General features: G+C 45.4%; 1 protein-coding gene across 4 annotated transcripts in view; it reads right to left on the bottom strand.

The window, feature by feature from the left end:
- The window catches only part of TEP1 (telomerase associated protein 1), a 63074-nt gene that overhangs the window by 24053 nt on the left and 25882 nt on the right, over positions 1-13139 (bottom strand). For all 4 annotated transcript variants that reach the window (XM_054992431.1, XM_054992430.1, XM_054992432.1 and 1 more), the window contains exons 11-24: positions 13016-13125; positions 12409-12499; positions 9906-10071; positions 8624-8834; positions 7667-7813; positions 5897-5971; positions 4797-4909; positions 4534-4599; positions 4139-4282; positions 3875-4051; positions 3036-3156; positions 2370-2494; positions 964-1080; positions 750-867 (exon numbers count right to left, since the gene is read on the bottom strand). In XM_054992431.1, the coding sequence (XP_054848406.1) occupies positions 750-867; positions 964-1080; positions 2370-2494; positions 3036-3156; positions 3875-4051; positions 4139-4282; positions 4534-4599; positions 4797-4909; positions 5897-5971; positions 7667-7813; positions 8624-8834; positions 9906-10071; positions 12409-12499; positions 13016-13125 (1781 nt within the window). The remainder of the gene's footprint in view (positions 1-749; positions 868-963; positions 1081-2369; positions 2495-3035; positions 3157-3874; positions 4052-4138; positions 4283-4533; positions 4600-4796; positions 4910-5896; positions 5972-7666; positions 7814-8623; positions 8835-9905; positions 10072-12408; positions 12500-13015; positions 13126-13139) is intronic.

Raw genomic sequence — 13139 nt, 5'->3', positions numbered from 1 at the left:
TCCAAATTGTAGAGACTTAAAGCAAAATAACTGTGTCGGAGGAGAGTTTTACAGATATCACGAGCCACTAAAAAGACAAATACGTGGGTTCTAGATCAAATTAAGCCTGAGTTCTCCCTAGAAGCTAAAATGACGAAACTAAGGCGATTTTACTTTGGTCACACCATGAGATGAAACTCTCTAGAAAAAACAGTAACGCAAGGAAAAGCTGAAGGCAGTAGGAAAAGAGGAAGACTCAACATGAGATGGATTTACTCAATAAAGAAAAACCAGATCCTCAATTTGCAAGGCTGTTAATAGGGGTCATTAATCCATACGGTCGCCATATGGTCGACTCATAGGCTCGCCATAGGTCGGAGATGACTTGACAGCACATAACACACACACAATCCATATGGTCACCACAAGCAGGAAGTGAACTGATGACACAACGCACACGCAGAATTTTCCAAAAGTGATTCAGGTTCTTAAGTGCCAGAAAATGGGGGAGAGGAAGCAGAGTTGTCACCCAATCAGTGGAACGTTAGCTGATTAATGGGCCTCTCTAGGAACAGAAATCTATAGCCTTGGTAATGCTATCAACAATGCACTGCCTAAGCACACAACGTCAGGAAAACACGCAGCAAAGTGTCTCTTGATAACCTCACATCTTGGCTAGAAAGCAGCTTTTGAATTATCCTGCTTGTAAGGTTAAAAAAAAAAGGTCTGATTTGGGCCCATGCTGCTGTTTTAGCGTACTCAACTCTTACCTGTATAAAGTGGAGACAGAGGCTTTCCCACACATCCCGCAAGACTCTGGCACCAAAATCCTCAAGACTTTTGACATATGGCCGGCCTTGGGCTACTCCACCCCACTGGCAGGTGTACCTATAAGGGGAAAGGGGAGAACAGCACCGATGTTGCTGGGCAGGGGGAGGAAATCAAGCTACCCCACGGCATCCACCAACCTCTATTTCCCTTTACCTGCTAAGCGAGGGCAGACTTTCATGGTTTTCAAGGCGTTTCTTCAAATCCACCAGCCGGTCCTTAGCCTCCTCCGACTCAGCTGCAAAATCCGCCTTCCACGCTTTAGGCACAGAGCTGCCAAGCGCGAAACAGGAGCAAGAGGGTCTAAGTTAGTGATTCTTGAGGCGCATTCAGAAATTTTGGAGGCAAACGGGGAGACAGTTGGGATTTTAGGTAGCTCTTTCTCCCCACATGCCGTGGCTTCTGACAGCTAGCCGAGGAGAGCTCTTTTATACAGCACATCTCATCCCGAGGATAAAATTCCAGATCCTAGATTTCTCCCCAGACCCTTTAAAAAAGCGGCTCACAACAAACAGGAATCAAACAGAAATGCCACTTCCCTATTTGGGGCAAAACCCAGCACAAGTAATACTCTACCACCCCAGATAAATTGGTTTGTCTGGACTGCTGTTTATTTCTTTTTTTAATGTTCCGACTTGTGGTTCGAAGGGGGCGTTCAATAACTTTGCTGCCTGCTTCGTAGGCGGTACTGGGTTAAAAATCAAGAACCATTACTCTAGATTAGATTTGCTAGCCCCAATTGGGTACCAGGAAAAATCCAGATTTTATGGAACTTGCTTTGATAACGCAGATTTTCCAAGAGCACACGAACATATGAAGCTGTGCATACTGGGTCAGCCCCTTGGTCCAGTCAACACTGTTTTCTCAGACTGGGTGCGGCTCTCCAGGGTCTCAGGAATAGGTTTTACACATAACCTGTTGCCTGGTCCGTTAATAACCAGAGATGCCAGGCACTGAACCTGGGGCTTTCTGCATGCCCAGCAGATGTTCTACCCTCCCTTTGGTGGGACTTGCTTGTCTGCAGTCACAAAAACTGGGAGACTGTAAGGATTTGGAGACGGGTGATGGAGAAGAGTATTTCTTGCATCCGTGTGCTCTATGGGCAGCGCCTCCTTCCAAGGCAACCAGTCAAGATCTCAGTTTGCTTGGTGACTAATGTACAACAAACTCCAGGTCCTTCTTCGCAGTTAGGACTGTGCATAATCAGCAATTCTGCAATCGACCGATCGATACTGCTATGTAAATTTATTTTAAATACTGGGTGCAGGATTCAGGAAATGCCTTTCTTTCTTGGACTTATTTCTACCCTCCTTTTCAGACAGACTGGCTCTATAGAAGCTTGCGATTAAAATCCATCACATTTTTAAGTAAAAGACTATTCAAAATTGCATAGTTCAGGATAGAACTGATCAAAAACTTGGACGGGAGACATTACACCGGGAGCCCCAAATGTAAAATCAGGATTTTTTTTTTTGTAAGAACTGTTGTGTTAGGGCAGATGGATAAATGAAGATGATCCTATATGGTAGAGCAGGGAGAGTATTTTAAGATAAATGTGTTACCCAAGGAAGTCTGGTTCTCGGAGGTAGAAGAAGGCCCTGGACCCAGCAGAAGAACCCTTGCAGCCATTCAAGAACTGAACAGCCTCCAGCTCTGTGACGGAGCGGCCTCCTGGATATGACTTTACCTGGGAGACAATCCAAATCCATTCATTTAGTCACCTCTAAAGAACCTCCTGAGGTAGCGGCTTTGCACGAGCAGCTCTGGGTTTACTTCTGCTAACCATGCCTCTCCCTTTATCATCTTGGTTTACTGTCAGAATCTGGATCGAAAGCTCCACGGCGGAGGGATATTTTGGCTTATAATATTCTGTAAAGTGCTACGCCCACTGAGGGAGAAGCAGCAGTCAGTTTCCTCAAACAGGAAATGCGTATTTGCATGACAGTGCTCTACCAAAACGAGCAGCTATCCACTAAGAATGCTCAGTACAGAAGAGTGAGCACAACTCAGACAGAGATGTTCCCTCCGACATGAAACACGTTTCACGTACTTCTCACCATGTGCGTATCATATTTTGTTTCGTGCCTAAAAACAGGAAGACCCTTAACACGCGTGGGGTTCCACTCTCCCCCCTTTTGGGGCTCCTGCTTGGCACTGTCCTGACCATAATACCAAGAAGTTCTCCTGGAATTGGCTGCCTTGCAGGATCAAAAGCTCCTCTCACTCACCCACTCGTATTGGAGTTCATCTGGTAACGAATACTCTCCCGGGATGTGGCCGTACCGCTCGCCGAGGATCCCAATGAACAGGTGACTTCGTGCAACTTCTGACAAGCAGAGTTCCAACTGCCTACAAAGAGGACAAAGCAAAAAAAAAAAACCCACCGTGAGGAACGATGGTGCAATGGGACCAAAAAATATTTTATCCAGTTATGCTGCCCCTGTATGTTTCTCCCAAATTTCTTCAGGTGGATCTGTGTAATTGTACGACCAAAGCAGTTCCCACAGCAACATAATTTCAGAGAAACACTGGCATTGCAGTACACTGCAGAAACGCTGACTCCGAATTTCTTCATTGGTTAATCATCTAGTTCGCCTTTTTAATGCAGTCTTAATATGAGAAATAAAAAATGCCAATCGGCATTAGAGACTACAAGTATTAAAAAACAGGATTTTTTTTTTGATATTTCATGAGCCTGCGAAAGCGGGGAGGGCGGAATATAAATATAATAAATTAAATTAAATTAAATGCTCTACTAAAGGAGAAGGCCTTGCGTACAAGAACCAAATCATTCTCTCTAACATCACCCCAAGTGGGAGTATCTTCCATTTGTCCCTTTAAAAAAGTTTTCCCTTTAAGAGACTTGAACATTAGTTCTTTAAGGCTATTTAAAAGTACCGGTATGTGTGAATACACTGTAATTTGGAAATCCTATGATGTACCTTCCACCTCCCTAACAAACTTCCTGTGGTACCCACAGCCAACTTCCTCCCTGTTCTTCAGGATCCTTCTTTTGCTCAGAACCCCCTCCCAAGTACCGATGATTTCCCCCCCCCCTCCTCCGTACTTGTTTCTCTGAGCCTCGTGTTCAGTGATCCCCCAGCGCAGGTCAATATCTTCTATTGCCAGGCAGAACGGGGCTGCCCGAGCTCGTAATTCAGGGAAGACGGAGCGGATGAGCAGATCACGTTCGCCGTGCATATCCCGGAAGGTGGAGGAGACAAAAACTTTAATGGAGCGCCACCTGAGGGAAATGGAGTGAGGAAAAAGGGTCAGAACCCAAAAACCCTACCTACAAATTAACCCACCGCCATCTTCCCTTCATGATCACCTGCTGTGGGGGACAGATATCAAGGGTCCAACTCCTGTTTCCAGTTTAGCCACCCCTGCCCCCCGTGGCTCAGGCAGGCCGTGGATCTTGTCGATCTTCCCAACGTGTTCTAGGAACCGGGAACTGCCACATTCAGCCATGAACCTGCCAGATAGAGAAACTTATATTCCAGGGCTTCCTTGCTAGGTGAAAAAGGTTTTCAGTTCATAGCCTCTTCTGGTGACTCCTTTCCAATGCTGCCAAACTGATTCAAGTAACCCGGATAAGCCATCAATGCTTATTAAAAGAACTATTGAGGAAAGACTTCTGTAATAATACATGCTCATATTTAGTAACTATGGGACAAGCAGGTCTGCATGCCTTTATCCAGCTCCACCGCTCAGCCCGGGACTCACCTGAGCACCTGCTCACTGAATCCGCTTATCTCCAGGTGCTTGACAGACTCCAAAGTCCTTGACCATCTGAAATCGCAACGGGGAGAAGGAAAACATTGGACAGAATTCAGTAAAGATACTGGGCGGTCTAGCTCATGCAAGCTTTATTTTAAATGATAATGATAATAATGCTCTAAATGCGATTAGACCCCTGAAAGAAACAATAGTAAGTGACACTCGGCTATTCTTCCAAGCCAGAAAATTGGACTGCTTTTTCTACATACACAATGCCTGCACAGACATTGAAAAAGAGGCAACGGGGGGCCACGTGATGGCGATACAGCCAGATGCTTGAGTCATCTTCGGCAACACAGCTCAACAAAAGAATTGTGTCCACCTGTAGGCAGAAGGAAAATATAGGCAGTAAGGAGCCCGTGGCCTCATAATCGACAACCCCACAACTGGGCACAGCATTGCTCTGCTCAAATCGGCTTTAATGTTCTCAAAGCGCAAGAGTCATCTTCGAGAGAGTCTGTTCCTACGAGGCATGCCTTGGTAACCTGCAATTATAGTGCTCATCAACTGCATAAGCTAAGCTAATGAAAGTTCACAGCCATAATCCTAGCCGGAGGCTCTCTGAGGCTACCATCATAAGCAGTTATAAGGATCTGTCTACAGCCCAAGCCACCAAAGAGCACAACTCCGTGTTAATCAATCCAATTTGGCAAAAAAATGACTGGCTGGGTGGTACCCCCACCTCACCCACTATGGGGCTTGGCAACATGAACCAAGCGGACTCTGGAAAGTTCATAAATAGGGTGTGAAGGCAGAATATTCTGGACCTGTTTTTAGCCCTCATTCTAGGTTAATCGGAGATATACTGCTCCTAACCGTAGCTGATCACAGACCTTGACAAACAACTTTACACTCTTCCCCACTGCCCCACTCTGGTTCCATAGTCGCAATCAGGGCTTTTTTTCTGGGAAAAGAGGTGGTGGAACTCAGTGGGTTGCCCTCAGAGAAAATGGTCACATGGCTGATGGCCCCGCCCCCTGATCTCCAGACAGAGGGGAGTTGAGATTGCCCTCCGAGAGCAAACTAAACTCCCCTCTGTCTGGAGATCAGGGGGCGGGGCCACCAGCCATGTGACCATTTTCAAGCAGTTCCAGAACTCCGTTCCACCGCATTCCAGCTGAAAAAAGCCCTGCTTGCAATCATTCAAGTAGATTCAGTTTTCAGGATAACACTTCACTGCCAAGAGTGACAGATGGTCTACACTCTCACCGGCTTACAAATGTGCACCAAACCCCAAGTATAATAACATAAACAAAAGGACATTCAAGGGTTGACTCCTCTTTGATTTGCCAAAAGCCTCAGGACTCACTTGCTGGCGTCGAAAAAGGAGATCCACGACAACATCCCTGATGTTAAGACAATCACCGTGGCCCCGTTCTATCTCCTAGAGGTGGCAGGGACAGACATGAAGTGGAGCTGTTAAGCAACAGGAAGTGCACAAGGGGTTCTTGTGCACAGGGGCTGACAGACCCTTGGGCATGAGCCAATGCCAGCGAGCTATGACGTGAGTGTGCACATACATATACATATACATATACATATACATATACATATACATATACATATACATATACATATACATATACATATACATATACATATAAACTCTAAGAATAAGGCTCCCCTGCCTCGTGTTACATCTTCGGCACCACTTGAGACAAACAACTGAACCAAGGGATAAAAGTTTCACCTAGACTGCACCTGCTCTGGGTAAGGATGCATGCCATCCCTGCAATAGTAGGGAAGAGGGGAAACAGGAGTGGAAATATCCCTCGGGCACAGAAAACCAGCATCTCAGGAAGAAGACTCGGCTACACAGTTCTTGCCTGAAGAGACAGAGCTTAGGAAGCCATGTTTTACTGATGATTATAAGCAGTTGCTCCTTCTGAGGGCCAGGAAGCATATAAACTGCTGCAGAGGTGGCACTGGGAGTATTTTCTATCATTTTAATAGTTTCCCACCTTCTCAGACCTGGGAACTAGTTTCATTTTTTTTTAAATTGTATATAATTTTTCCTCTTTCTCCTCAATCAGAATATATCTACAACCAGTCATTGTGTATCAGTTAAAAGGGTCAGACTAGGGACTGGGTTCAAAGTCTGACTCAGCCAAAGAAAACACATTGGACTAGCACCATTTTGCTGCCTAACCTCCCAAGGAAAGAACGGAGAGAGTGGGAAAAGGGGTGCATTGCTCTAAGTCAAAACATACTGGCTTCACAGCCATTTCTTTGCCCTAAAGAGCTATAGGATTTGTGACTGGGCGGAGGAGAAACAACCAGGGATCACAAACAGATTTCTTAGCATCTGTACCAAGCCACAATTCCCAGAGGTGGGGAGCTATGAGAACGCAGAACAAGTATGTAATGTAAACATATCATCTCACTTACAAACAGGGCTTTTTTTCAGCTGGAACGCGGTGGAACAGAGTTCTGGAACCTCTTGAAAATGGTCACATGGCTGGTGGCCCCGCCCCCTGATCTCCAGACAGAGGGGAGTTTAGATTGCCCTCACCTCAGCGCGGAGGGCAATCTCAACTCCCCTCTGTCTGGAGATCAGGGGGCGGGGCCACCAGCCATGTGACCATTTTCTCTGAGGGCAACCCACTGAGTTCCACCACCTCTTTTCCCAGAAAAAAAGCCCTGCTCACACACACATAGAAGAATGACGTTTAGTTTCTACACAGAAACCAGTGTAAATCCAAAACTACAGGGAAGGCCATCCCTTGGACCCCAAAACATGCAAGGTCTGGTTGAGTTTATTGAATGATTAAGCAAATGAGTTCTGTACATGGTTAGAGAAAGAGTTTTTAACATGGATTCTGGAACAAAGGGGGAAATTTTGTAAGGAGAAAGGAGCCAGAGGATCAGGTCTTCTTTGATGTCTCTGACCAGGAAGTTGAACCCCTCCCCCCCAGGCCTTAGAGGTGCTGCAATTTTATTTACTTTAAAACAGAAGGAAAAGACACTGCACATGCTCAGCACCCTCTTCTTTATTCCCATATTTGAGAACTGAGCAGTCAGAACAGCCACCAAGGAGAAAACTGGAATACAAAGGAGGCCCTTTCTCACGACGACTCACCAGAGCTTGCAGGTAATGCACATCCTGTAGCACAGCACCCGTCATGGCAACAGGACCTGTGACCGTAGACTGATTGCAGAGCATGAGTTGGGCATGCTCAGAGGCAGAGTACACCATGGAGCCCAGCAAGAAGGCCATGTCCAAACCCTAGAGAAGCAGAAACCTTTGTTCAAAAGACAAGGCTCTAGTCCCTTTGAGGTGGGGGGGGAAGTCATCCTAAACTTGACCTGGATTTGCTAGGCTTAATTAGTGGGAGAGTGTCTGCAGGTTACGAAGGCAAGCAAGCCACATTACCAACCTATCCTCCTATGTCAGCAATGACATCATAGATCAGGGGTCCTCAACATTTTTGAGCCTGCGGGCACATCTGGAATATGTGGTAGGTACAGTGTGGTAGGAACAACAACAATATGGCTGCCACAAAATGGCTGCTGCAGGAGGTGGAGCCAGTCACAAAATGGCTGCCACAACTTACCTTCAGTCACACAGTGAAGATCCTTGTGCTGTGGAAGCAGTTTCTGCCAAAGTAACGTTTTTTAAAAATCTGCACAGCCAATCAATACTCCAATGGCCAGTCAGAAGTTGTGCTTTGTAAAAGCCCTACCTGGTCCCACCCACTTTCTAAAAACATTTGGCGGGCACCAGAAAAGGTGTCAGGGGGCACACGCTGGGGGCCTCTGTCATAGATCCTTTATACATTGTCAGATAGAAAATTATGACAGCTTGCCACAGGCAATGGGTAAATGCCATTTTAACTGGACCGTTGGAGATGGAACACAAAGGGAGCTTCGTGGGACTTATTTTTGTAATAAGGCAGCAAGGAAGGGTTGTCAAAATGACCGATCTTGTTTAAACTGACGCATTTTGATATTTTTTTTTGGCAGGGGGAAATCAAAGCGCTTTAAATAACAGGAAAACCGAGAGGGACCAAAAGAAGGCCAATGGCATTTTACGAACCGTGAGGGCTTTGTTGTCATTCTTCTGCTCAGCACTGGGGCAGCGGAGATTGGAGGCCCGCAGATAAGGCTCACTCATTAGTGAGGTGCAAGAAATCAGGATGAGAGTGCGGCCCGGGATGGGGGGCACGTTGTGCCGCACAGCGATGCCAATTGCTGTTTCTAAAGCCTGCTGGTATCGCTGCAGGATGGCATGGCTGTAATTCGCTTGTCTATGACAGAAGAAAGTTTTTTTTAAAGCCCGCCATTGACAGACTGCCTTTGTTCATTTGTTGTGATGAAGCAACCACACTTCACTTATGCACAGTGCTCTTGTGAGCAATGCATAATCAAGTTATGAAATTTACTGCCCCCCAAAAGTGGTAGTTATCACAGATGGATTTTTTTTAAAAAAAATGGATAAATTCATGGAAGAAAGGCAATGCTAGCTAAACGAAACCTCAGTGTTCAAAGGCAACATAGCAATGAGTCTCAAATAATAACAACATTCGATTTATATACTGCCCGTCAGGACAATTTAATGCCACATTCAAAAGAGTTAACAAGTCAGTGTTATTATTATTCTCACAACAGACACCCTGTGAGGTAGCTGGGGCTCAGAGAAAGTTGTGACTGACTCAAGCTCGCTCAGCCGGCTTCAAGTGGAGGAGTGGAGAATCAAACCTGGTTCTCCAGATTAGAGTCCTGCTGCTCTTAACCACTGCACCAAAACAAGGGAGATTTGACAGGCAAGAGCTGTATCCTTGTGTCAAGCATAGACTGGTTGCTCCTGAAAACAGGATGCTAGCCTGGACTGACCATTGATCTCTTTTGTCTGAACATGCAAAGCCGCCTCAGACCATTAGTCTATCTCGTTCACTTTTGCCTCCTCTGACAGGCTGAAACTCTCCCGGGACTTTCCTAGTATCTAAGACCAGAGATCAAAGGTGAAACAGTCCACTGGCAAACTATGTGAGCTACATGGGAAGGTTCCCCCACCCTACTCACTCCATCAACTACCTGTGAATCTAGGCAGATCATGAGAGGGAAGGCAGGAAAGGTTACATCAGTGCTCAGTTACATGCCCAGGGTAGGGCTGATCACAATCTTGGGGTCAGGCAGCAATTTTCCCCAGGCCAGTTTGGCTAGGAATACTGATGGAGTTTTGCTATCTTCTGGGTATGGAGTAAGGGTCCCGGGGGACAGGGGAGGGAAAAAGTATTTGGGAATTTCCTCCATTTTGCAAGGGGTTGGACTAGATGACCATAGAGATCGCTTTCAACCCCAGAAGTCTACGATTCTACCTGAATTTCATCAGTTTCTTCTTCTTGCACTTCACCAATTGGAAGATAAATGGGACTTCCATGCAGCGGCGTAATTCCTGACGTGTCCAAAAACGCATCGGCCTTCCCAGGAGATGTGGCCGGAGCTCCTTCAGGATCTGTTTGATGATGTCTCTATTGGAAGGAACTGAGCAACAAAGACCCATGTTCAAGCCAACCAGCTAACTCACCGTCCAGCCCAAAGACCTTGTAATGATTTTGAGAAAATGTGTGCAGCCTGAGTAATTTTAAGCAGTTCTGAGAGAAATATTGAGTCAGGGAAAGAGAGGCTAGCTGTGTGCTGCCTGAGCATGTTTTAAGTATTAGTGAGAGAAATACAACCTATGTGGAAACCTGAACTATGTTTGTGAAAGAACATTCAGTCAGGAGAAAGCAGGCAAACTGTGTGTGAAGCCTTAGAAAAAATCTGTGTGACTGGGTTTAAGAAAGTAACTTTAAGAATTGAGAACTACTCTTTGAAACCATTAAGTTTTAGAAATAACATGAAACTGATACGCTTCTTAAAAAAATAAAAGTTTACTTTTTGTTATATCCCAGAGTATCTGTCATCGCTATATCCCATTCCTGTCCTCAGGGCCACACAGAACCACGAAGGAGCCTGATGCTTGGGCACATTACTAAAGGGGAAATTTAAGTAAAATATTTTGGAATATAATATTCCTGATGGCAGCAATCTACCCCGAGGGTGTAAGGGAAAGATTAAAGGAAAAATCTACCCAAGAGAAAAAAAAGTCATAACAGACCTCTCGGCCACCTTCTAAATAAATCAAATGTTCTTTCGCACTCCAATCATACTGTACACTGCCAAGCCATCCTATGAGTACATTTATATCCCACACCATCCCTTAAGAAGCTCAGGGCAGCAGACATGTTTCTCCTGAGGTAGGCTAGGCTGAAATACAGTGAGTGCTCCATGTTACTCAATGAGATTCATGACAAACAATGAAATCCTAAACAGAGTTACTCCAGTCTAACCCATTGATTTCAACGGGCTTAGACTGGAGTAACTCTGCTTAGGATTTCACTGTAAGAGGGGATCTCATACCACCTCTTTTCGGCTCCTCTCAAGATCAGCCACAGCTGATTCCCTTCATCATCATCATCATCATCATCATCATCATCATCATCATCATCATCATCATCATCATCATCATCACATTCTTTTCCCATTATGATTGCCTCCAGGTGGGCCCTGGTGTTCTCCTGGAATTACAAATTAATCTTCAGACTACAGAGATCAGTCCCTGTGAAGAAAATGGCAGCTTTGGAGGACAAGGTCTATGACATAGAATGAAATCCTTCCCCAAGTTCTCCTCTCTACAGGCACTGCCCCAAATTTCCAGGAATTTCCAGACAGGACTTGGCAACCTCATCGCCCTTTCCCGTCTCCATATCTCCCACTACTCTATTTCCTATACATACAGTACTATATTATTTTTCAAAACAACATTCTGTGTCATGTTTTAGTCAGTAAGCTTATGTAATTCTGAAGGACTGTTAAGAGATTCAAACATGAAAGAGTTATCAACCTATTCATTCAATCGTGCTGGTTATAAATTTTGGTGGCAGTTGACTCATATCCTTGGCAGAATGGAGCTACTCACAAAACAATATGGCACCCTGGGCACCATTTTGTTATGAGAGTATATCTCCACTCTGACACAGATACAAAACGGGCCACCATCAAAACTCATAACCTGCGTGAGCTAATAAATTCAAACTGCTCGCATGTGGCATCTCATGGGATTACATTTACTGACAGAAGAACAAGAGGAAGAAGACATAAAACTAGTTCAGAGATTAGAAGAATTATTTTTTAAAAACGAATAAAGCCACACAATAGCAAAAAGGGGGGGAAAGACACTGCAGCTCAGCAGAACTGACAAACCCAACTGCAAGCCTGAGAAGAAGGGAAAATAACACAGCTCCTTCCTCAAAGGCTTGACAGGAAACAGCAGCCTTAATCTAACAACTTTGCTTCTGTGGACCAGTGCTTGCTTTGCACAGATGAGCTCACAGATTCAGTCCCCGACATTTCCCCTTAAAATATCTCAAGCAACAGGTGTTTGTAGAGAGCGGCCACTGACAGTCTGAAACTATACTGAACTAGACGGATCGAGGGTCTCGCTCAGTATAAAGCAGCTTCATATGTTTGCATGTTCAATGTCAAAGTTTTTTTTAAAAAAACAAACAATGTCAAAGTGTGAATCTCGCTAGGGAGACAGATCTACAGGCCTTGCAGCCACCAAGGAGGTCTTTTGTAATCTCTCCACAGAACTTCAGGAGTGGAGGGCACTTGAGGGCCTCCAAAGATTAGACAAGTTCATATGACCTTTGAGATGTCCTGGGACATTATGGACTAATAAAAGGTCAACATCACCTCTAGGTCCAGAAGCCAGATAAGCTACTGCTTCCCATTAGTCATTTTGAATATGGCAGACAGCCATATTAACTTAGGCCTCACCTTTGCCTTTAAGCCCCTCCTCCAGTTGCTTGATGACCTTGTATGCAGCGAGGAATCGAAACGGGAGCTGCTTGCTGCGGATCACGGACTCCTGAGAACGACAAAGAAATGCAGGTGGGGTTAAAAAAAAAGTCTAAAACTGCTCCTCGCAAAGGGTTGCAATTTGTGGCATCTGCAATGCTGTCAGCAAATGAAGCACTTTCCCATAGGAGTGAATGGAAGCCATTCATTCCTATGGAAGAAATAGAGCAGTAAATGGAATCTACCTGGCCGGAAACTTGATTTGCCTCTTGCCACTGTTGATCCAATCTGCCTCAAAGAAGAGACCGGTTTCGCCATCTTCTCGTGACAGATTGTAGTTTCTGTCCCACAGAATGCAATGGGAGCCATTCAGAACCAAGCCCTAGCCCGATGTGCACAGCACCTCCCATTCATCTACATATTCCTCCTCCTCGGTTCCACTTCTTGGTCATCCACCAGTGTGATTGAACCATGGGAAGCTGCTTTCATGTACATCTAAACATCTATGATGCATTTACACAACGGACCACAGGATTTGGGATTCCTGCCTGGTCATCCCCAAATGGGTCCCTGTAAAGGATCGTACCTTGTTCTCCAGACGATTCAGCAGGCGTCGGTGGTGTCTTTCACTCACTCCTGCCCGCACGATGTTGCGAAGGTTACGCAGCATGGCCATAAACGGTAGCTTCCCTGCATCTGTAAGAGAGATC

The sequence above is a fragment of the Eublepharis macularius genome, chromosome 12 (genome assembly GCF_028583425.1).
Source record: "Eublepharis macularius isolate TG4126 chromosome 12, MPM_Emac_v1.0, whole genome shotgun sequence".
NCBI classification, from domain to species: Eukaryota; Metazoa; Chordata; class Lepidosauria; order Squamata; family Eublepharidae; genus Eublepharis; species Eublepharis macularius.
This window is presented reverse-complemented; position numbering and strand designations above follow the sequence as displayed.